The sequence below is a fragment of the Condylura cristata genome, unplaced genomic scaffold (genome assembly GCF_000260355.1).
Source record: "Condylura cristata isolate star-nosed mole 26May11 unplaced genomic scaffold, ConCri1.0 scaffold00034, whole genome shotgun sequence".
Classification (NCBI taxonomy): Eukaryota; Metazoa; Chordata; class Mammalia; order Eulipotyphla; family Talpidae; genus Condylura; species Condylura cristata.
The window spans coordinates 7,224,957-7,248,628 of NW_004567135.1; the positions used below are offsets into that span (position 1 = coordinate 7,224,957).

Below are 23,672 nucleotides of genomic sequence, written 5' to 3' on the forward strand. Positions count from 1 at the left end.
GACCTCGGGCAGCCGCCCGCCGCCTCCGACGCCCCGCACTGTGATGTCCGTGGAGTGTCCGTCGCGCAGGGCCCCTGGCCCGGGTGGGGCGGCCGGCGGGGGCCTCCCCAGGCTATGACCCTGCGACTGAACCCGCATCTGCCGCGTCCGAAATAAACGTCTCCACTGCGCACTCGGGCCGGGCCGCGCTCGGCGACTCCTCCGCTTTATTACGCGGGCGGGCGGGGGCGCGCTGAGGGGCGGTGGCTGGGGGTTGGGAGCTTCTTTCTCGGTTGCGTGCTTCACGGAAAGCGCTGCTCGAGGTGGTGGCCTGAAGAGAGCGCCACCACCCCAAAAACTCAAGTACAGAGTTTGGGGGTGGGTGGTTACGGCTCCTTTTTCGGAGGAGCCGGGCTTTTTCCCTTGGAAAAGCGCTTGAGAGGCGCTGGCAGCTGGGAGGAGAGCCCGTCCATTGCTGGCCGCCGACCGGGGGGCGCGCGGGGCTGGCCGAGTCCCGACCTCTGGCCCTTCCCACGCAGGTGCCTCTAGGGCCCTAGTGACCGCCCGGCCTTTGGCACTTTTCACATCATTTTCTCTTGGCAGGATTTCGCTTGCAGGGGGAGGGTGCGTGTAGGCATGTGGCGTGGTGGGAAGACAAGGGTACATACCAAAAAAGAAATGGCTTTTTCTTCAATGCATGGGGTGAACTTTCGAATTATTGACAGTGTTGGTGAAGGCGCCTTTTCTGTTATCGAGTCATTCAACAGGTATGAAGTACAGAATGTAATACAGGACAGTATTATATGGCCTTAGAGGAGCTTGGGCTCAGCTGGGCTGTTATACATCAGTACAGCCCTTTAAGAAAGTACGTTGGCGGGGACCCTCCTTGGTGGCGCCATGGGTTAGGACGCAGCACTGCAAGCTGGCTGCAGCCACCTCCATGCGAGTTCGATCCCCTGTCCCAGGGTGGCCCATATGGCTCAGCAGACTTCTGTCTGCCCGTGGCTCTCCTCAGCAGTGTATTTTGTCAATCCACTCTGTCTCTGGTGAATCCTCTCACCACCCCTGCACCTCTGGCCTGTACCCCAGTACTGTATGCATACATAAATAAAATCTTAAAAAAAGAAAAAAGAAAAGGAAGAAGAACGTTGGCAGTATTTACCAAGAGTCACAGTAGGTTTTACCCTTTAGCATAGTAATCCCAGGGTTGGAAGTCCCTTCTGAAGAGGGACACTGTAGTGCTGTTCAGTCCCTTCCTTCTTTCAGAAAATACTTACTAATCATTTAGTAAGTGTCAGGCACTGTGGTAGACTCCAGGGGCTTGGCAATGAAAGAAACAGACAAAAATTTCTGCCTCCTTGGAACTTAAACTTAGTGGAGAGATGGATGATATAAGTTAATGTAAAAGTCTATTAGTTGTGTATAAATGCTTTGAGCCAAATAAAGCCAAGAACTGTTGCAGGGAAAAGCAGCCATTGAAAATCCTTTGGTAAGGAAAAGCCTCAGTGAGAAAATGACATTTGAGTAAGTACTTGGAGGTGAGAGTTACAATGCAAGAGATTCCAGATAGCTGTAATTCAAAAGCTAGGGATTAAATGTTTAGAGAAGAGAATTTAGTTAAACAAATAATTTGTTAACCAAAATTTTTTAACTTGATGGGAATGTGATAGAAAAACACAAACATGATGTTATAGATGGTCTGTGATTAAAGTTTTATCAGATATGAGTACATAATAGGCAAAATTAGATAAGGAGGTCATGTAGTCATTGGGGTGGTGAGGTTTTAATTTCACTGTTAAAATAAAAAATTTGGAGACCTCCCTGTTGGCACAGGGGTTAAAGTCCCAGCGCTATCAAGCTATCACTAGCCACTGTGCCCTGACTCAATCCCCCGCCAGGGAGCTACCCTACATGGCATGGCAGACCTCTCCTGTCATCCGCAGGAGTGTTTTAATAAATCTGCCTTTTCTGCTCCCGATTGTCTCTAGTGTATCCTCTCATCCTCTTAGCTCTGCCCTACACCCCAGTTCTTATATGCATAAATAAGTCTTTAAAAATAAAAAATATGGAAAACCAACAGCATGAGGTAGTGTTTTATATCTGCCAGATGAATATCACAGAAAAAAAAAAAGACAATATTGTTTTGGACTGCTTTTTAAGATGTTGAAGAATGGAACACTTCAAAATGGAAAGAGTTTATTGAAGAACAAACTTAATATACTAAACTGGTAATAATTTTCAGAAAAATAGTAATTCAGTTGGTCCCTTTTCTAATTTTAATCTTTAATCATATTGGACTGAAGGCATTCTGTTTACCCTTTATAAATTGATTTGTGCATAAGAACATTTGGTTTCAAGATATTCCTTCTGCCTGCCAATTGTATAGAGGATTTTGATATGGGAAAGAAGCTGAACATTTGGGGAAAAAAACAATTGTTCTGAAATGCTTTCACATGAAAGAGTCTTGTAGTATTGAGACTGGCTTAGAGAATGGTTTTCCTTGGCAGCAGAAAACTTGTATTGTTGATTTCTTGGGAATCTCCAGATTTAGCAATGCTTGTGAGAATGTTTCTCATTGAAATGCTTTCCAGAAAAACTCAGGCAACCTTTCATGGCTTCATCTTAAAATATTTAACACCCTTGGAGAACCTACTATATAGGTCTCTTAATAATGTTTGTAGGAGGAGAAAGAAGGAGAAGAGACTTTTCCCAGGATACTCTGCAGTAAGATCTTTAACAGTCTGTTATTTTGAAGGAAGATGTTTGTCTCTTGGCTGTGTTATTGAAATTAAAGTGGGGACTCAGAGCAATCACATCAAGCTGAGACTCTTTCCTGGTGATATGGAATTGCTCCCTTAGGGATACTCAGAGATTGGGAATCTGTAACAGTGACTTCTCCACCTCTGGGGCTTCTCATCAATAATAGCTAAGATTCTCTAGCACCTCTTTGTTTAAAGGCTCCACAAACTGATTTCCTTGCTTCACAGAGGAATCATTTCAGCTTTCCCGAAAGGCAGTCTTTTCTGTAGTGAAAATGACAGCTGTTTTACAGCTGCAAAGCAATGTACTACAAATATGACTCTGTTTTTGGTTCCTTTCACATTAATGTATCTCCTAGCGATGGAGCTAAATAAAAAAGGGGGAGAAATAAAAAAGTATTCATGAGAGTGAGAATGTGGCCTGGTAGAAAAATTAAGACCATTTTTAATTGCTATTGAATGGGATGAGTAAATTTTAACTTATCAAGTTACAATTTGGCTGAGTTATCAGTACCAGTGCAGAAAGATATGTTTTTGTCATCTCTAAATAATTCCTGAGAGTCACTTCTACAGAATTCTAATAAACATGATCCCTAGTATATAAAGAGCTATTTTTGGATTATCCTAAGTAAATCTATTTAGAGGAGAAACTATAATTCTTAGATGCTACAAGCCTTATGTAGAACAACTTATTAAGCGCTTAGACCTGGGTGAATTTTGCTATCACCTTTATTCTTCTGGTTTCCAGTTATGATTTAGTAATCATTCTCTAGAATGTAAATAACAAGCTATGAGACTTAAAAAAAAAAATCATACCCATTATACTAATACTGTTTTTATAGTAAGTTTCAATTTACATGTTATAAATCTTTTAGCTATGTAAATTGATATTCTGTGAGGTAAAAAGGGCAAGTATTAGACCCATTTATAGATGAATCTCAGAATTTAACTGACTTAGCAAGGTTATACTGCTACTAATAACTTGAAGAACAAAGCTTTTCATTCTAAGGCTTCTGCCTCCCTGCTTCTCCTTTCTAATTCTTCTGCATTGCACTTAATTTTCAGGTGGGATGGACATTCTTTTGGCAGTAGAATCACAGGTGTATGAGTGTGTTCTCTGACCTCCATTTATCAAATATTAATTTTTAAATAGTATTTGTGTGTGTAATATACAGCTGTAAGTGCTAGTTGTAAGATTTCTTACCTCAAATTTAAAGTCTACCTGGGACATTGGGTAGACCATGATAAAATTAGAGTACAAGGTTTATGTATTTGAGTACTGATTGTTTATGCCAGCTGAGCAGAGCCCTAGGAGAAAGGTCAGTTGGAGTGAAGACAACCTGTAAGTGATATGGGCGTGGGTATAATGCACTTAAGAGTCCATAGGTTTCTTGATTGTTCTTGTAGTGAAGCGAGATTTGGATCTGAGTGAGAAAATGCTAAAAATGAGGAACTCAAAACTGGAACGCTGTAGATTAGGGGTGGCGTAGGTTATATATCTGTATAGCAGGGGGAGAGAACAGAGTCTCAGAATCATGCTTAACATTTAGGGCTTCACAAGCAAATTGAGAGCTACTAGATTTGAATTAGGAAAAAGGGTAGAGCTGGAGCAACAGTGGTTTTGTCTGTCGAGTTGTCTGTAGAGATGCAGTAACTAAAGAGGGCTCGTTTGATAGTTTGAGAGGTTAGAGAACTGAACCTTAGGAATTAATGTCTGCTGTTGAGAGGGAATAATAAAGAGAAATACATAATCAAACTATTCATAAAACTCTCAGTCTGTAGACTATGATGGTCTGTCAGAGTTAAGGGTTATCTTTTTTATGACAGCACTGGGAGTCAAATAATTATCTTTAGGTTGGTAGGTATCATGTTAGGAAAATAATGAAGCTTGAGGTCGTTGTATAAGATAATGGTTTCTATGATGGAGAGATGTTCTCTAAGTCTTTAGGTTTTTTTCAGAAATCAGACTGTTGAGACAGTTCTCACTCTAGGACTGGAGTGTGCAAATAAAGTAGACTAGAGGAACTTGAGGAAATGTGAGGACAAGAGTGGGTTGCCATATAGATATTGTACTTAAAACGTAAAGATCTGAAAAAGAATTTTTATGTCAGTTTTCAGTATCCTGGTTGTACTGTGAAATTTTCCTTTTCTGCATCCTTGTATAGATGGAAGTTTTCCTATGTACTGAGGTGTCACTTTCTTAGTGTCTCAGAATATGCAGATGAATGCTGAGAGGATAGAAACCAATACCCCATATTAAAATCGATCAGTAGGCTACTAAGTGCTCTGGCCCTGCGTCTGTCCTGTAGCACTCTGGGTATGTTTACCTACTTTGTTATATAGTGTCAAGTCACCTGGGCACGGCCATCATTTCCAGAACACTTTTTGCTTTAAATTTATTTATTGGGCTCTCCCTGGTGGCCCAAAGGAAGCTAGCCTTAGCTGCTTCATCAGGCGCTGGATCCCCTCCCAGGGAGGTGACCCACTTGGATAGCAGACCTCTCCTGTCTCCCTGCTGCACCCCTCAGCAGTATACTTCATCAGTCTGCTTGTTCTCCCCCCCACTCTGTCTCTGGTGAATCCTCTCACCATCCCCTGTACCCCTGGCCTGTACCCCAGTTCTGTATGCATGAATAAATAAATCTTTTAAAAAAATAATAAAGATTTATTTATAGAAGAACTGGGATGTAGTCCACAGGTTGAAGGAATGGTGAGAGGATTCACCAGAGACAGTGGGGAGCAGAACGGGGAGATACACTGAAGTATGAGGCAGTGGGGAGCAGTGGGAGAGACATGAAAGGTCTGTAAATGCCATAGTGAGTTAGCTCCCTGGCTGGGGTTTGAACTTGCCTTGTGCTAGCACTGAGTTTTAACTCCTACGCTACTAAGGAGGCCCACTTCTTGCCTTTTTTTTTTTTTAATGCTATTCTTTTAGCTTTGTTCTTAGTTTAGAGAAAGATCTTTGTAATGAATTTGTTGGCCTGGTTGCTTAGCAGCTTGCTATGATTATGTAGCTTGGAACAGATACATTACCATTTAGAAATTTTGGTTTCCAGCCCTGATTCAGGTATAGGTTGCCTCCAAGCTTGGAATTGAAAGCTTTTTTGCTCTTAGAGCAATCGTCAGATGTGTACAAATGGATAATCCTATAGCATTTACTAGAAAATATCTTTATGATTGCATATTCTCTTCTAGTTATTTTTTTCCCTTTATTGACCTCATAGCTTTATGGCACAATCTTAGAAACATCACCAAATCATTAAAGAATTCTTAAAATTTTATTTAGTTGCATGAAATGAGGACAAGAACTAGTATGTTGAAGGGGTGATTAGGAAAAACATAAAAATGGTATTTCTGGGGACATATTTTCAAATGAAATTTGACTTCATTTTCTTGATAATTTTCATAAGGTTCAGTTGATGTCTTTCTTAACTGTTAAATGAAGATCTTATTTCCTCAACATACTTCTAAATAAAGTCTGCTTGGAACAGAACTGCCTGTAAGGACACCATTTTAATGTACTATCAGCAGGTCTTTGGGGAAACACGAAGCCTGAAATTCACCATACAGAACTCAGTAACAAATGGTTTTTCCTTTGCCCTTCTAACTGTGAAGGTGGTGTATTGTCTCCTTGATGCCAGAATGTGGTACAACATAATCCTTTGCCTATACTTAGTATAAATTTATTAGACACAGTCTCAGCACGCAGTCCAGCAGAGAGCCCTGCATTACAGAAATAATTCTTGTGCTGCTGAGCTGGCGATTTCCTCACTTAATCACTCCTGTGACGTCATCTGTGCTGTTGGTAGGAAATGTGCTGACCATGTCCTGCATTTTAAAAGGCAGTTGCAACAGGGGTAGTAGCCAAAAATGAAATTCAAAATAAATGTTTCTGACTTATGTTGAAGATTTCAAAATGTGGCAAAAGTTAACACTAATCAATAGGCCTGCCTAAGAACCACATTTTGTCTTTCATCATACCTGTAGCAGTCAACTGATAATGCTCGTTTCTAATTGCATTCTTCTCAGCTCTATTGTGATTGCAGAATCGAGGGAAAAAAACTAGGCAGGGCAAGGGTGGGATCATATCTTCAGGTCTGGAATGCTTGTTTTCAGGAGTCTTAACCATTCTACTTTTGTTTTTATAATAAAAATTTAGCTGTTGGCTTGAGCTTCTTATAATGGCAGCTTTAAATGGAAGAGTCCATATGTTAATCATTGATAGCAACACTGGTTTGCTACTCAGTCTATTGTCTAAGGGGGAAGGCAGGGCCCCTAATGTATATTTGATTTCTTGGCAGAAAGATGGATACCACAATGCTGAATTTGCGGAATCTGTTTGAGCAGCTTGTACGCCGGGTGGAGATTCTCAGTGAAGGAAATGAACTCCGTAAGTCATTCTGAGGTGGCCTGTGTAAAGAGAAAAAAAATCATATTTCAGACTTGGATTTTCTAGTTTCTATAAGACTAACGGGGGTTCTAGTTTAAAAATCATTTTTCATTTGTTTTACCTAAAAAAAAAGCTAATGATCACTTATTGATGGTCAAAGATTAATAATTCATTCTAAATGGTAACTTTTTTTTCTGTTGTCTTTAAAGAGGTTTTAACTAGATTTTTTTCTTTATCAAGGTTCATTTTTCACTGAATAGTTGGCACTAGTTGTCAATTTCCTCTTTGTACCATGAACTGGGCAAAATCTAAATTTTGGAGGGTGTTGCTATTTTTCTTAGAGTAGTAGTTGTCTACATTTTCTGTCCTGGACTATAAGATAAGATATTTTCATTGAAGAGGAAAAAAATCATAATTTCTTTTTGAAGGAATTTTCCTTCTGTGTTTATTACCTAATTCACATATTTGAGACTTAGTAGTGGAAGATTGAGATAGGGGGACGTTCTGATAGGGCAGTCATCTACGGGCAGCTTAGTGATATGTAAGGTGGATCTGATGGCACTGACTTCTGTGACCTAAAGGAATTATTCTTCACTAACTTTTCTTTGTGTTTCCATCTTCTATTTCAGATTTTCATTAATACCCAATTTAGTAAATGTCACTCTTAAGTCAGCCTAATTAGTATAAAACGACTGCAAGAACTGTGACTTTAACTTCCCAGTACTTAGTATGACGTCTTGCTTATGCCACTCAACATTTCCTTTAATTTGATTGATGTTTTTAATAGCTGTTATCCACTTACAGGCCTTTCAAAACAATATTCTATTTTCTCTAATAGCTGTTGCATGACCCTATCATCTGGTACCAACTCAGTAACCATGATGGCATACTAATTAGGCTTCTCTCTGAGGTCACATCATCTCAGAAGATAGATTACTTTGTAGTCTAGCAGGGAAGAGTATTGAATAAGTGATCTTAAAATTCAGGCTCATTTAGCAAATATTTAGTGAGAACCTAGCACAACTTTTATCACATGTTGAGTTAGAGAAAGGGATGACTAAATGGCTTTATAGAAAAGAGTAGGGTTTGAGTTGGACCTTTCGTATAAATTAGGAGCCCAACAGACTGAGCTAAAAGAGAACATTATGGTCAAGAGAACTGCTTGAACGGACATACCACGTTGGTTGTGAGGGTAGTAGGAGTAAGTCGGGTGACATAATCAGGCTCTACATTTGAAGGGTTACTCTGGCAGAGTTGGACATTGGGAAACCGATTATGACCTTGGGGTGATAACATAGGAAAGAGCAGGAAGCCCGTCATGAATGATGTAGTTGTGAAGATGGAAATAAGGAAAAATGGGAGAGATTATGATAATAGGATCTCTATGAGGAGGCAGCTGTTAAAGATGTTGAGAGTCTCAGTAACTAGTGCTGGTTTTAAACTCTTACTTCTGTATCAATTTCTCCATCTGTAAAATAAGAATTTAAACTCCTATCTTTATGGGAGTGTAGGAATTTGAGGGCAAAAAAATATATTGGGTATATTCCAGAAAATACTTCTGGAAACAGTTCTCTCCTCCCCCTCTTAAGACCCCCCCAACCCCATAAGATAATGATTTTTATAGGTACTATTATTTGTAAGCAACATTCTAGTTTTGTATTGATTTCTGTTATAAAATAGAGGTACCTTTGCTTCCACTCTCCAAATTCTTAATTTATAACATTGACTTTTGTAAAACAGCTCAGTCTTTCTAGAATGTAGATTCACTGCTCTTCAACCACACCTCTGTCTCTGTCCTTTTGTTAGATCTTAGGAACTGCTCCATACCTAAGTACCCCAACACCTTAATTTTGCTTTTCATCATTGTTCTTCTCCTTTAAAAAAAAAAAAAAGGCCAAGGTTACTGAGAACACACAGTGAAGGTTAAAATTCAAATAAAATGATTTTTATAGCCTAGGTATTCGTTACCTTTGTTTCCACCAGTCTACAAGGTTTTTATCTTATGTTTTTACAGTATTTTTCTCTTACGAAATAGAGGATACTACAAGCTTCAAAAATTAAGCTTTTGGCATAGAAAATTTAACTTGGAGCAGGCTGATTAGGAAAGGATTCACAGAGCAGCTGGGACTAGGACGCAGGTACATACAGAAAAGTAGGTAGGGCGCCCCCTCCGGAGTGGTTAGCGGAGTCACAGCTGAGGAAGCAGGAGTGGCCAAAGGTCTGTTCTGGTGACAGGGACAAACTTGTTTAGTTAAAAAGAGGGTATTGCACAGTGATAGGGATGTTTGATTAGACTATACTTGGAGTTTAAATTTGATCTGAAAAGCATCATTTGTTCAGTGAATAAGTACCTACTATGCTTCAGAGTGCAAGTTCTGGAACTCAAAGAGCAGAAGCTTGAAGGGTAGTCGTGAAGGCAAACATTCAGGAGGAATAAATGTCAAGATTGCTGGAATTAATCTTTTTGCCGAACTCTGAACCAAAACCAGATTTTTTTTTAAATGAAGTTAAGAATACCCTCAGTTTGTTGTAAGGAACCTCCCTTTCTTTTTTTCTTGATAGATACATTTCATATTTTGATGATACATATAGCTTTTGCGTGGAAGTACTTTGAATGTGGGCTTCATGCTAAGGGCTAGTTCCAAATCGAATGTGATTTACAAACTGACAAAAAATGCCATGTGTGTTGGTTACCACCAACAAAGTTTTCCAGAGTGCTTTTTTGACCCATCTTAGAAACCTTAGCTCATAACAGAATTTTTTTTTTAAGGTTTATTTATTTATGTATACAGAACTAGAGTACAGGGCAGAGGTGCAAGGGGTGAGAGGATTCACCAGAGACAGAGTAGGGAGCACAACAGGCAGATGTACTGAAAAACACTGTTGAGGGGAGTAGTAGGGAGACAGGAGACTTCTGCTGTGCCATGTGGATCAGCTCCCTGAACCAGGGATTGAACTTGTGCTGTGAAGCTGTAATAGCTTCACAGTGCTGAGATGTAAGCCGTTGTGCCACCAGGGAGGCCCTTATAACAGGATTGTATATAAAAGCAATACCTCCATCAGTTATGTCAGTCTTCTGGTTTTCGCCTGATACAAATTTAACTGAACTAATAATTTAATAATTTGTGTTATTAAAAAAGGAGGGCCTCCTTTGAAATGAACTGACTTTCTTTGGTTTGAGTTTCATTGTCCAGTTTGTTTAGACCTATAATGTTTGCCATGTAACAATGAATAAAAATTAAAAATCAAATTTATTAAGACTTATCAAGAAAAGGGTACCCTAAAGAGCAAGCAGACCTGTAAAATTACGTCAGATGGAAATCTCTTAATTCTCAAAATGATTTTTGAATTCAAAAATAATTAGTTGTGCAGGTAGCACTATATTTAGAAACATTTAATTGACCAGTGTGGAGCTAGAAAGATTTTAGACTGTCTAGTTAATAAATGTGTTTGAAATTGAAGTGTTATATATACATCATAAAAATATACCAGCGTACTCCTTGATGACTTGCTGGATTGAACATGGCCAAGTAACCAGGGCTTGTTTTTATTTTTCCCTTATTTTATATATAATGTTGAAATGAAAATAGATTAGCAAAAGAATATTTTTTGTTTGCCTCTTTTTTTAATTAAGGGAGACAACTTAGTATATTCAAACTGGTGCCTAATGCAGCATATCACTTAAAACTATTGGAATTGTAATAATTTATTTTATTTGGGGGCTCCTTCATATTTGCGTTGTCTGAGATAACTAGATCATAGTATCCTGTTTTGCTAAAATACGTTGTTTGCTAAAAACTGAAGATTCCTTATATTATTTAAGACTTGGTTTCTCTGCACTAGATTGGTATATTGACTTAAAATTCAGTTTATTTAAAAAGAACACACTATTGTTTCTATGCTCTTAGAGTAAATTCAAATAAGAAAAGTGCCCTTACTACCTAGTAACCTGTTAGCTTTGTGTGTACTTGGCCTAGTTTATTTGTAAACTGGGTTAGTTTGGCCAGCAGCAGATGTACACCTTGGAAATATCCTCTATAATACTGGTGGTGGAGAGTGATGCTTGGAGAGAGGTTGAGGTTAACTAGGTAACAGTGAGTTGTGGTCCCTCCCTGGTGGCACAATGGGTTAAAGCGCAGCACTGCAAGCTGATCTGCCTCAGTGCGAGTTTGAACCCCAGCCCTGGAGGTGACCCAAATGGTGCAGCAGACCTCTCCTGACCTGCCCGCTGCTCTCCTCAGCAGTATACTTCATCAGTCTGCCTGTTCTGTGCACTACACCGTCTTTGGTGAATCCTCTCACTGCCCCAGCACCTCTAGCCTGCGCCCCAGTTCTGTATGCATAAATAAGTAAAATCTTAAAAAAACAAAAAAAAAACAGTGAGTTGTTGTAGAACAACTGTTGATATATGGCAGCTGATAAGAATGAATGCCAGCCAGGGTTATCATGGGAGGAACTGCTTTGGAAGTGATATTCTTTAAAAGAGCTTACATCCTGCTATTTGTGAGATATTCAACACTAGTATGATAGTCTCTTCCTGTGTCTTTCCAGTTGGAATGTTTACATTCGCTTTGAGGCACTGTTAGACAGCAAAAGCAAATTGGCTCTTTACTATCAAATCAATATTTGTATAATTATACAGCTGAATGGAATCACAGGCCTAGAAATCTCTAATATTAATCTATAGCTATTGGAGCATATTAAAGCTGTTATATTTGAATTTGCTGTTTAATGTCTCTGGCACAGCAACACATGATTCTAAAGGAGGCTATTTTTGTCTTATAGTAGTAACTGCCTTGGTGTATGACAGCTGCCCAAAGGTATCTCCCTCTGATTGCCTTCTGTTCAGAGGCTTTCAGTGTTAATGTTACATCTGGAGCCAGGTGACTAATGAGTTACTTACTCCACAGCAGATGCCACTGGCTAAGCCAAAAGTAAGTGGCCTGTTGAATTGCTCCCCACAAAGCTCTCATCTAAAGTGATGAGCATATCCAGGTCTGCTTCTGGTTATTTTCAGTTGTATTTGCCCATAATTCAGCTGGTCCCTTAATTATGTATTTGGAGTAAAACTCACGAGAGGCTTGATTTGTTAGAACATTCATACTGCTTGATACTTGAATTATGAAAGTTTTCCTCTTCCCTTAGAATTCATTCAGTTGGCAAAGGACTTTGAGGATTTTCGCAAAAAGTGGCAGAGAACAGACCATGAACTGGGGAATTACAAGGATCTTTTGATGAAAGCAGAGACTGAGCGCAGTGCTCTGGATGTTAAGCTGAAGCATGCACGCAATCAGGTGGACGTAGAGATCAAACGGAGACAGCGCGCTGAGGCTGACTGCGAAAAATTGGTGTGTATTGTTTTCCATATTAGAACTGTGATGGTGAGAGAGGGGAACATCATTTGATATGTCTTCATTTGCCAAAAACACCCATTTTCTTCTTTCACATCAAGGCAACTGTGACAGCTTGTCCATGATCGGAGCTGAAATTGCAGCTTAGGAATTGTGTTCTTTCTAAGTCGAAATTAAAAAAATTGTTTTTTCCTTTACATTTAAAACTATTAAATAATAGATTTCAAATGAAAATTGGAAGAATTAAAAAGTATAGGGAAAGGCAGGAAAATCCTAGCATATTTGATCTGTCACAAGATGTTGGTCATCTCACATGCTACCCGGAATATCCTTATCCTGTATCATTTGAGCGGGTTTTTTGTCTTGGTACAGGCAAGACAACTCTTAAGTCTGCTTCATCACTACTAATAATTCGGGGGGGGGGGGGAATGTACTCAACTGGTTGAGCAATGTGACCCACATAGAACACTGTTATTTTGATGTAGCAGGGTGTAGGTCATAGTACAAATGAAAGCTTTACCAGAAAGGACTGATCCTCCTTGATACAGTGTTAGATGCTTCAGTAAGCTCATATGGTCTCATTCTAGTGTGTCACAACTTTGTGTCCATTGTAATTCATTTGTTCCACTATTTAGAAAGGTGGGTGGCTACTTTGATCCAAAGAAGCAGCCAATAATTGTCCTAATACAGTGACACAAAGAGTTTTGCTGTGCAAAATCTATATTGGAGCTCTCATCTTGCAGTTCTCTCTCCTCTTGGATTATCAGTTTGATTCTAAAATCTTATAGTGGAAACCTCACTATTCTAGATGGAGTTCATTTTACCAGTCAGAAATCAGAAACACAATCTGGGCTTGATTTGAATTAATATGCTATTGGTGTAGCAGCCTTCCTGAAGACTCATTTGCATAATGCTGTATTTTAATGTCTTCTAGTCTGCCCATCCCATAAATTTGAGGTGAAGCTTTCTCCCCTGGTTAGTTATGATGTTTTACTTTGCTTTGGTCTATAGGAAAGACAGATTCAGCTGATTCGAGAGATGCTCATGTGTGACACATCTGGCAGCATTCAACTAAGCGAGGAGCAAAAATCAGCTCTGGCTTTTCTCAATAGAGGCCAACCATCGAGCAGCAATGCTGGGAACAAAAGGTGGGGGTGCTGCATCTGTTGTTATCAGATCACAAGCAACACAGCTGTCAGAAGTTCTTGTTATCTGAACTCTTAAATATACTGCTTTTGGAATGTGTGCTGAATAAAGCAGAAAAATACTTTGGAGGAAGGGTGGATAAAAAATAAAAGTAGAGGAGCCTCCCTGTTTGTTTTTTTGTTTTGTTTTGTTTTAATGGATGCTTTTACCATGGGTGGAATTTTGAGGTTGGTGCTAAATTGCACATCAATTACTAATCCTGTTCATTGTTAAGAAATCTAAAGGTGAAAATGGCAGTTCAGCAATACTTTCCGTGTTTGCTCTCCAGAGAGCCCTTGTAGCTCTTCTGGTTTAGGAAGGCCTTCTGTAAGCCAAGACCAGACAATAATTTTGACTTCACTGCATCACTGTTTAAAGTAGCCTCAAACCAGACTTTGAATTTAACACTCCCAATACAGATGTAGGGGAAGGTCAGCATTCTTAGAGCTATTTATATTGTTGCCTAGTTGTTTTATGGGGGAATCTTTATAACTAAGAAGATGTACAGGCTTAATTTCTTAAGAAGCCAATATTGGGTAATACTTTCATGTAGAAAACAACCACATTTGGGATCAAATTAAACTTTATTCTTCTGCCTTGTGAATTTTCAGTAGCCTGTACAAACTTAGCAGGGAATAGCACCCATAAGTGGCCCTGACTTTAACATTCAATTTATAAGGCCTTTGCTGAAAATACAACTTTTGCATGTACCTACATCCCTTCATGAAAATCATAAAAGCAACCCACTGCAAAAAGGGTTCGAGATTGTAGTTGTCGCCCTAGGAAAGCTACTGCTATAAGATTGCTGATGTTACCTGACCACTGGGACTTGTTCTGGATGTTGGTGTACTTTACTTTCCATAGACTTCTGTTTCTAACACTGTATTGTTTTCACTCATCTAGACTGTCAACCATTGATGAATCTGGTTCCATTCTATCAGATATCAGCTTTGACAAGACTGATGAATCGCTGGTAATAAACATTTGATCTTTGAGAATACTCTATCTTTTGTATCCCTGTTCCTTCAGAAATAACTAACTCTCTTCTCTTCTGGAATTTCTTTATTACTATTTTATTAGTTAATATGTTGTAGGTACTGAGCTAACCATTTAAAGTATCTAAGTCTACACAGGCTTTTTTAGTTTTTGGAAGTATGAGGATTTGGAATTTATGATTTGGCATAAGGGTAAATTTATTTAACAAATCAGTGAGCTGCATGTGCTGATTGACTGTACCTTATTAAATCCACAGCTAGCAATTAAAAAATGAGCAGACTATCCATACAGGTTTTATTTGCTGTTATTTGGATGAATAGAGCAGTAGTCTAAATTCACTTTATTTTAGCCATTTGCATTCATTTTCAGTAGCTACCTATGAATTCCTACCACAGAATTTAGACCACATGGAACTTTTTAAGTGGCAGTGTTATGCAGAACATCTGATTAGACAGTTGTAATCTTTTAAGAGCAAGAATCAAGCCTAACATGCTCAGTATAGTGCTCTAACATTCTGTAAGTTTTAAAACTAATTACAAAAATAATCAGAAATAAAGGCCAGGCACTGAAGATCATCACGAAGATAGTTGATCCTTTAATTTTTTCTTGTGTCTCCCTGGTATTGATTTCTGATTTTATTAGCTTCAATTTTGGAAAGAAGGCATCCTCCCTTACTATTGTTACAAACTTGAACCCACTCATCCTTCTCTCCTCAAATTGTATGTTAGGTAGTCTGACTCAGGAAGTCTTTAAGATTTGCTATAAATACATTTGCATAGGGTTTAGGGAAGGCCTATCAAAGACAGAAACTAATGCAAAGAATTTTCAACAGGATTGGGATTCATCTTTGGTAAAGACTTTCAAACTGAAGAAGAGAGAAAAGAGGGTATGTTTTTTGTTTTTTTTTTTTTTTAAATAAACAAAACAGTTTTGCCATGACTACTGTATTCCTGACATGTTGCTCTAGCCACTGCTAAAACACAGATGTTTAATGAATTCATGCTGAGGGTGGTGTTGAGAAAGTGTTCCTTGAGGTTGTAACTCAGGATAGAGTCCTGTTCTATTTCATTGTTCTGATGAGCTGCATCTAGTGGAAAAGAATCTGTTTTGAGTTGTCAAAGGAGTTTTTTTTTTTTAAGATTTATTTTATTTATGTATACAGAACTGGGGTACAGGCCAGAGGTGTTTGGGCAGTGAGAGGATTCACCAGGGGAACAGATCAGGCAGATCGATGAAGTACACTACTGAGGGGAGCAGCGGGTGGGTCAGGAGAGGTCAGCTGTGCCATGTGGGTCCCCTCCCTGTCCAGGGATCGAACTCGCACTGAAGCTGCACTTTAACCCGTTGTGTCACCAGGGAGAGCCCCTGTCATAGGAATTATATGAAGGATTTTTGTGCTGTAAGAGAAGCTTCAGATGAAATCTGTGTATAATGGGATATACAGAGATCTGTCTGTGTGTGGTTATTTAGGATACTTAGTATGAGTCCAGAGACTTCAGGTCTTTAGATAAGATTACAGCTCATTGTTTTCTGGTGCTGTCATCCAAATTTTGCAGAGCTTGCTTATTCTAGGGTACTGAGAGTATTTTTATGTTGGTACAACTTAAGCTTCATATGGATGTAGGCAGTGAGAAAAAGCACGTTTTTTATTTACTGTATTCATGGTCTTTGGATTTATATGCAAGTTATTTAATGGGATAATTTAATCTTCTGTGCTTCAGTTCTTTAACACTAAAGTTATTGTTCTTTTCCCCCCACTCAAGCGCTCTAGCAGCCGACAGTTCATTGATGGTCCCCCTGGACCTGTAAAGAAAACTCGTTCCATTGGTTCCACAGTAGACCAGGTAAGAATAGTCACGCTAAGAGAATTTTGTCTTGAAGACAACAGAGTTTAGTGGCCCAGGCATTAAAAATCTTAAGATAACATTGCATTGTTGTTTTGAGAGAGATGTTTGGTGAGTTTTTCTATGAAATAGAAACTTTATCATTTATATTAATCTGATTAAGCAAACAGTTGTCAGGTTTTTTTTGTTTATTTGTTTGTTTGTTTTTTAAGATTTATTTGTGCACACAAGAACTGTGGTACAGGCCAGAGGTGTGGTGGGTGAGAGAATCTACCAGAGACAGAGTGGGGAGTAGAATGGGCAGATGGACTGAAATACACTGCTGAGACGAGTAGCGGGCAGGTCAGGAGAGGTCTGGCACGCCATGTGGGTCAGCTCCCTGGCCGGGAATTGAACACACGCAGCTGTGACTGCAGATAGAGCTTCATAGTGCTGCGCTTTAATCTGTTGCGCCACCAGGGAGAACCACAATTGTCAGTTTTATAGTTGAGTCATATTTGCTTTTATTTGTACCCCTATGGTTGTATATCATTGTTTTAAAGTATCAGTCTCAGGAGTGTTTTGGACTGCGACCTAGAGTTCTTACCAAGATCTATGAATTTTCCTACTACTTCAGTAGTGAAGGAAAATTAGATTCTAAATCTGTTTTTGCGTCATTGCCCCGTTTGTTTCAGGGGAATGAATCCATAGTTGCGAAAACCACAGTGACTGTTCCCAATGATGGTGGGCCCATTGAAGCTGTGTCCACCATTGAGACTGTGCCATACTGGACCAGGAGCCGAAGGAAAACAGGTCTGCAGGGTTTGCCTGTGGAGAACCGCTGATAAAGTTGGTGGAGAATTTGTTTCTTAGAACTGTCCTGAGGCAGGGAGTGGATGTATTGGGTAGTTAGTTTCTTTACTACTGCCTGCTGAGGGTCATAGAGCTGTCGGTGTCATGCTTTACCTTTGGATTGCTAGCCTAACCTATTTTTGAAACAATTTTCTTGGCTTTTTGCATACCCAGGATAGTGTGATTATGTTTACAGGTTACTGGCTATTACACCAAATTAATTGAAATTGCAGCTAAATTCTTTTCACAAGAAAGACCTAAAGACATAGGAGCTTAAATTTGTTGCTTTTCTAGGTACATTGCAACCCTGGAACAGTGACTCCACCTTGAGCACCAGGCAGGAGCCACGAACCGAGACAGACAGCTCCGGCACACCACAGAATACTGGAGGGATGCGCCTGCATGACTTTGTCTCTAAGACAGTAAGTCTGTGCTTTCTCCTTCTTTTGGGCACATTTTCAGTTGTGAAAGTAATACATGTGAGGAATACTCTAGTGTTATACCATTAAATATTGAATTTCCTTCCTCCTTACTTGTCCTCCTCTCTAGTGCTAACTACTGGCTGTAGAAGGTGTATATCCTTCCATTCTGAGTGATACTAGATGAAAAGAAAGAAACTTTGCAGAAGCTGTTCTTTGTGCTGTTTAGTAACACACATTTACATTTTATGCTTGAGTATAGAATGTTTTAACTTTGTGACATTTGATTTCCTCATTAAAAGCCAAGCCAACTGACAGGAACTGAAAAGCGTTAACTGACTCCTTTGAGCCACAGTAAGTGGCAATTAATATGGAGGGTTTCTTGACTCCTCCTCAACCAGTTCTACTGTGCACTGCTCTCTTCCAGCTGGTGACTAGATGACCTTATGTGAGTTACTTAGCCTTTTTGCTTCTGTTTCCTATCTTAAAATAAAACAAAACCTACTTTGTAGGAGTATTGTGAGAATTACACATGTATATATGTATAAAGGGATTAGAAAGTTGGTACATACTAAATGGACATTAAATGTTGGTTGATGGTGATGAACATATTCTAACTTATATAACTGTTCCTTCTGCCTTTGTTTCATCATTAGGTTATTAAACCAGAATCTTGTGTTCCATGTGGAAAGCGGATAAAATTTGGCAAACTCTCTCTGAAGTGTCGCGACTGCCGTGTAGTCTCTCATCCAGAATGTCGGGATCGCTGTCCACTGCCCTGCATTCCTACCTTGATAGGAACACCTGTCAAGATCGGAGAGGTAGGACTTGTGGATCCATCATAATGTTATGGCTTCTTGAGCTTTTCAAAAACTTAATGTCAGTTTTTGTCCTAGAATGAATTATGCCAAGTATATTTACTTTCTTGAATTATGACTAGAAATTCCAGAATGTTGGCTTGCAATAAGTAGAGTCCCTTTTGGGTATATCTTTTAAACTCCTTCCCTTTCCCCTCTTCTTTTCCCCTACCATCCTATTCTATTTTGTAAAATTTCAAATAAACTTCCATCATGTCCTGTTTTGATTTAATAATACTCCCACCTTACCCATCCGATCTTGTCCAGTGAATTAATTTGACTCAAATTCCAGCCATCGTATAATTTCACCTGTGACTATTAAGATTAGGTTGTTTATCTCTGGAGATTTATTTAATTCATTAAGAAATTAATTATTGTAACATTAGCAAAGCAACATTTAGCCAGAACAAAGAGTGAGTACGCTGCTACCTGGCACTCAGCAAGTCAAATGTTAAATTGTTTATTCTAATACAGAACCATGGAGTTGTCCATACAAGTAGGTTTGTGTTTCAGGCAACTGTGAGTTTGTGTTAAGTAAATTTTCTTACTAAGAATGAAGTGTAAGAAAGGTCTCCTTTTTGGAGTAATACATCAGTTTATATCAAGGACCATAGCAGTAATCTCACCAGTACTTGTTTTCTGATGTCTAATACATGCTTTGGGAATAGGTATTTAAAAGTAGGTGGGATGTCCAGCCTGAGTGTTAGTCTTGGAGACGGTTCTTCCCAAATGGCCTCCATCTGCCGGTCTAAGTGGTTTAAATGATAACTTTAATCTCCCCTTTTCAGGGAATGCTGTCAGATTATGTGTCCCGGACTTCTCCAATGATCCCCTCCATTGTTGTCCATTGTGTGAATGAGATTGAGCAGAGAGGACTGACTGAGACAGGCCTGTATCGGATCTCAGGTTGTGACCGCACAGTGAAAGAACTGAAAGAGAAATTCCTCAGAGTTAAAACTGTACCCCTTCTCAGCAAAGTGGATGACATCCATGCTATCTGCAGCCTACTGAAAGACTTCCTTCGAAACCTCAAAGAACCCCTTTTAACTTTTCGGCTAAACAAGACTTTTATGGAAGCAGCCGGTAAGAGTAGATATTAATACTTGAATGTGCATACCACAGGGACAGGGATTTTTGACTCTTCTGTTTACTGCTTTATCACCTGCCTAATACAGTGTCTGAATATTGTAGGTTCTCAAATACTTTGATGGATGAGTAACTATATGCCTGTTCCTCATTATACCTGTCCCCTTTCTGTCTGAAATGTATAGGGTGTTGCTGGGGTTTTTGGTTTTTTTTTTTTTTGATAAGTTTTAGGTTGTCCTTTTTGAACTTGGAGCTAGCTTTGATTCCTTCTCCTTACATCTCCATTTACTCCTGTCAATAAAGGTCTTGCAAAATTTATCTTCACTTTGAAATTTGTCACTCTTTCTACTGCTACCACTCTTGTCAGCTCTCACCCTAGAGCACTGATAGAAGAACCTGTTTCGTCTCTTGCCTTTACTGTCTGACCCTCATACAGTAGCTATCATGGTCCTTTTGAAATTTTTAATTAGCTGATCTCTTATGTATCCTCCATTGTCTTCCCTTCATTCTGAGAATGAAATCCAGTTGTGAACATGGCCCTTCTGGATTTGGTCCTTGGTAATGTCTTCAACATCCTATTTTTCAACACCCTTTCCTTTTTCTCTAGTTACACTGAAATTCTTGAAGTTCTGAGAACATAGCAAGCCTGCTTCTTTCTTGAGGTCTTCACATTTATTATTGTCTCATCCTAGAATGATATTTGCACGATTTTTTCCTTTATATCAGGTTTCTTTTTGGCTATTTTGTCCTCAGAAATCTAATGATCTTGTCTAAAATAACAGCTCCTGTACTTATTTTCTAGCTTCTTGCCTCTTTTATTATATGGACATGTATATCACTACTTGATACGTACTTACTTTTCCATTCACTTCTTCAATAGAATGTATGTCCCATGAGACAAGGTCTTTGTTAGTCTGCTTTATCCTCAGCACTTAGACATAGTTTCTGGCACATTAAACGTGTTTTATGAACAAATTCCTTCTTGAAGATTGTAGTCACTGCAGTTGTGTTTGCCTTCCTAGCAGGCTGATGGGGTCACCATCCTAACTGCAAGAGCCAGTTTCTGATTTCTAATATTGAGCTGTTGGCCAGTATCCTGCTTGTTAATGAAACTAAAGTCTGAGACAGTCATGAACCTAATCAGAAGTTTCAGAAGCTAACTGTATGGATGAGACTTCGTGGTCGATAACTTGAAAGCCCGCTGTCAAGGGAAAGGAGTCTAGGCCTCTTGTGCTTTCTTTTCATTTACAGAAATCACAGATGAGGACAACAGCATAGCTGCCATGTACCAGGCTGTTGGTGAACTGCCCCAGGCCAACAGAGACACATTAGCTTTCCTCATGATTCACTTGCAGAGGTGAGTACAGCATACTTATTCCTAGGAATTAGGGAATTTTCCATGGAGAGATAATGTGGGCTGGGAGGGAATTTAAGGGGTGAATTGTTTTCTTGTAGAACTTATGTTTTGGTCTGTGTTGAAGTAGAGGAGCGAGTCTTCTAATTTAATGCTCTTTTGCTTAGAGTGGCTCAGAGCCCAGACACGAAAATGGATGTTGCTAATCTGGCCAAAGTCTTTGGGCCTACAATAGTTGCTCATGCTGTGCCCAACCCAGATCCAGTGATAATGTTACAGGACACCAAACGTCAGCCCAAGGCAAGTGTGTGTGTGGTGGGGGGTAAAGGGCGGGTGAATGAACTTTTGTAACATGTTGTGAGAGAAGGGTTTGAGGTAAACTTTGGAAGTTTGCTTACATATTTGGTGACTTTAGGTGGTAGAGCGCCTGCTTTCACTGCCCCTAGAGTACTGGAGTCAGTTCATGATGGTGGAACAAGAGAACATCGACCCCATGCATGTCATTGAAAACTCAAATGCCTTTTCAACACCACAGACACCAGATATTAAAGGTAAGGCCTAAGTTGGGCTTCTCACAGGACCTGACTCCCTCTCCCTACCTTAGGTAGAAGCATTTGAAATTCTTATTCTTAACTAAAAATTAAATTATTCTGTGAATTCTAATGTTAAGGAAAGCTTGTACAATTCTAACATCCTAGTGTATGTTTTTCTCTTTTCCACGTTCTTCTTTTTTCTTTATACCCAAATGGAGATGTGTATGTGTGTAAAAGATTTCTTTTGTTTACTTATGCATACAAGAAGTGGAGTTAAGGCCAGAGGTGCAGGTGAGGTGTTGGGGGGGCTGGGGTGTGAGAGGATTCACCAGAGACAGAATGGGGAGCAGAACAGGCAGATCTACTGAAATACACTGCTGAGGGGAACACTGGGGAGGCAGGAGAGGTCTGCTGTGCCATGTGGGTCACTCCCTGATTAGGGATTGAACTCACATTGCAGTGGCTGTGGACAGATTCATAGTGCTGAGACTTAACCCTTTGTGCCACTAGGGAGGCCCCATATGGGTTTTTTTTTTTTAATTTTTTTTACAAAGATTTTTATTTATTTTATTTATTATGTACCCCTGAACTGGGGTACAGGCCAGAGATGCGAAGGGTGAGAGGCTTCACCAGAGACTGTGGGCAGCAGAACAGGCAGATCAAGGAAGTACACTGCTGAGGGGAGCAGCAGGCGGGTCAGGAGAGGTCTGTCTGCCTGGCCATGTGGATCTCCTCCGGGGCAGGCGGGGATTGAACGCATGCGGAAGTGGCTTAAGCTTCTCAGTGCTGCGCTTTAACCTGCTGCACCACCAGGGAGGGCCCCATATGGATATTTTTAAAATAAAGATAGACTGGTGATTTCTATGTCATTTGTTCATTTAAAATATTGTGAGACATTTTGTTACTATATAATATTATCTAATCTAATTATTTTAGTTACAAGCTATCATTAAATATGCTATCGGATATTAATGTTACTTCTCATAATATAAATGCAGTCATCAAGATTATATGTATATGCCTTTTTTTTTTTCCCATTATGATGAATTCCCAGGAAAGGTAATCACTGAATTGAAGAGCTTCAACTTTTTTTGTTTCTTGGTATGTTTTACCAACTTGATTTCTTGAAGACTTGCCAGTTTGTATAAGATTGGTTATATTCCAACCTCACTGGCATTGGTGACCTGTTTCATTAATGCAAGTTCTTTTTTAAAGGAGCATGTTGGGTTTTTTTTTTTTTTTAAAGATTTATTTATTTATTTGTACAGAACTGGGGTACAGGCCAGAGATGCGGAGGGTGAGAGAATTCACCAGAGACAGAGCGGGGAGCAGAACAGGCAGATCGACAAAGTACACTGCTGAGGGGAGCAGCGGGCGGGTCAGGAGAGGTCTGTCTGCCTGGCCATGTGGATCTCCTCCGGGGCAGGCGGGGATTGAACGCATGCGGAAGTGGCTTAAGCTTCTCAGTGCTGCGCTTTAACCTGCTGCACCACCAGGGAGGGCCCAGGAGCATGTTGGTTTTTTAGTGTTGATAAAATCATGTTCAGATGTTCTAGATTTGTGCAAGTTGTAGTTTGGGAATAGTGTAAACTGGAAATAAATGTCAACTATTCATTGAGCAGTTGTTTGCGTAGTTCAGAAAATATACTCTACTGTTTTACAGAATGATGACAAAAACCATCTCTGAGATTTTACTCAGTCTCTAACTCTCAAGTATTTCATAGAATGTTCAGCTTAAAACCGGCTACCTACACTTTCTCTCTTCCCCCCCTCTTGAAAATGGTTTTAACTTTGAAGTGAGTTTACTGGGACCAGTGACGACTCCTGAGCATCAGCTTCTGAAGACTCCTTCATCCAGTTCCCTGTCACAGAGAGTTCGCTCCACCCTCACCAAGAACACCCCCAGGTATGTGGCATTAGCCTGCTTAGGAAAGAACAGCATGGCTTCTTAGACTTCTTTCCATCAGTCCTGAAGCTAATTGAAAGAAAAAATGAATTAGATTTTAGCTGGCATCTGGGCTTAAAAAGGAAGCATAGAGCTGTAAGGACCCCCCCCTTTTTTTTTTTTTTTTAAAGATTTATTTATTT

At 39.6% G+C, this 23,672-nt stretch overlaps 1 protein-coding gene across 6 annotated transcripts in view; it reads left to right on the plus strand.

The window, feature by feature from the left end:
• The window catches only part of RACGAP1 (Rac GTPase activating protein 1), a 42,508-nt gene that overhangs the window by 17,343 nt on the left and 1,493 nt on the right, over positions 1-23,672 (plus strand). For 4 of the 6 annotated variants that reach the window (XM_012732470.1, XM_012732474.1, XM_012732472.1 and 1 more), the window contains exons 2-15: positions 7,040-7,128; positions 12,274-12,476; positions 13,491-13,627; positions 14,568-14,637; positions 15,493-15,546; positions 16,424-16,504; positions 17,179-17,296; positions 17,630-17,757; positions 18,411-18,575; positions 19,400-19,694; positions 20,949-21,054; positions 21,219-21,351; positions 21,467-21,602; positions 23,382-23,490. In XM_012732470.1, the coding sequence (XP_012587924.1) occupies positions 7,040-7,128; positions 12,274-12,476; positions 13,491-13,627; positions 14,568-14,637; positions 15,493-15,546; positions 16,424-16,504; positions 17,179-17,296; positions 17,630-17,757; positions 18,411-18,575; positions 19,400-19,694; positions 20,949-21,054; positions 21,219-21,351; positions 21,467-21,602; positions 23,382-23,490 (1,824 nt within the window). The remainder of the gene's footprint in view (positions 1-7,039; positions 7,129-12,273; positions 12,477-13,490; positions 13,628-14,567; positions 14,638-15,492; positions 15,547-16,423; positions 16,505-17,178; positions 17,297-17,629; positions 17,758-18,410; positions 18,576-19,399; positions 19,695-20,948; positions 21,055-21,218; positions 21,352-21,466; positions 21,603-23,381; positions 23,491-23,672) is intronic. The other 2 variants (XM_004692769.2, XM_012732473.1) reach the window with 1 other exon arrangement.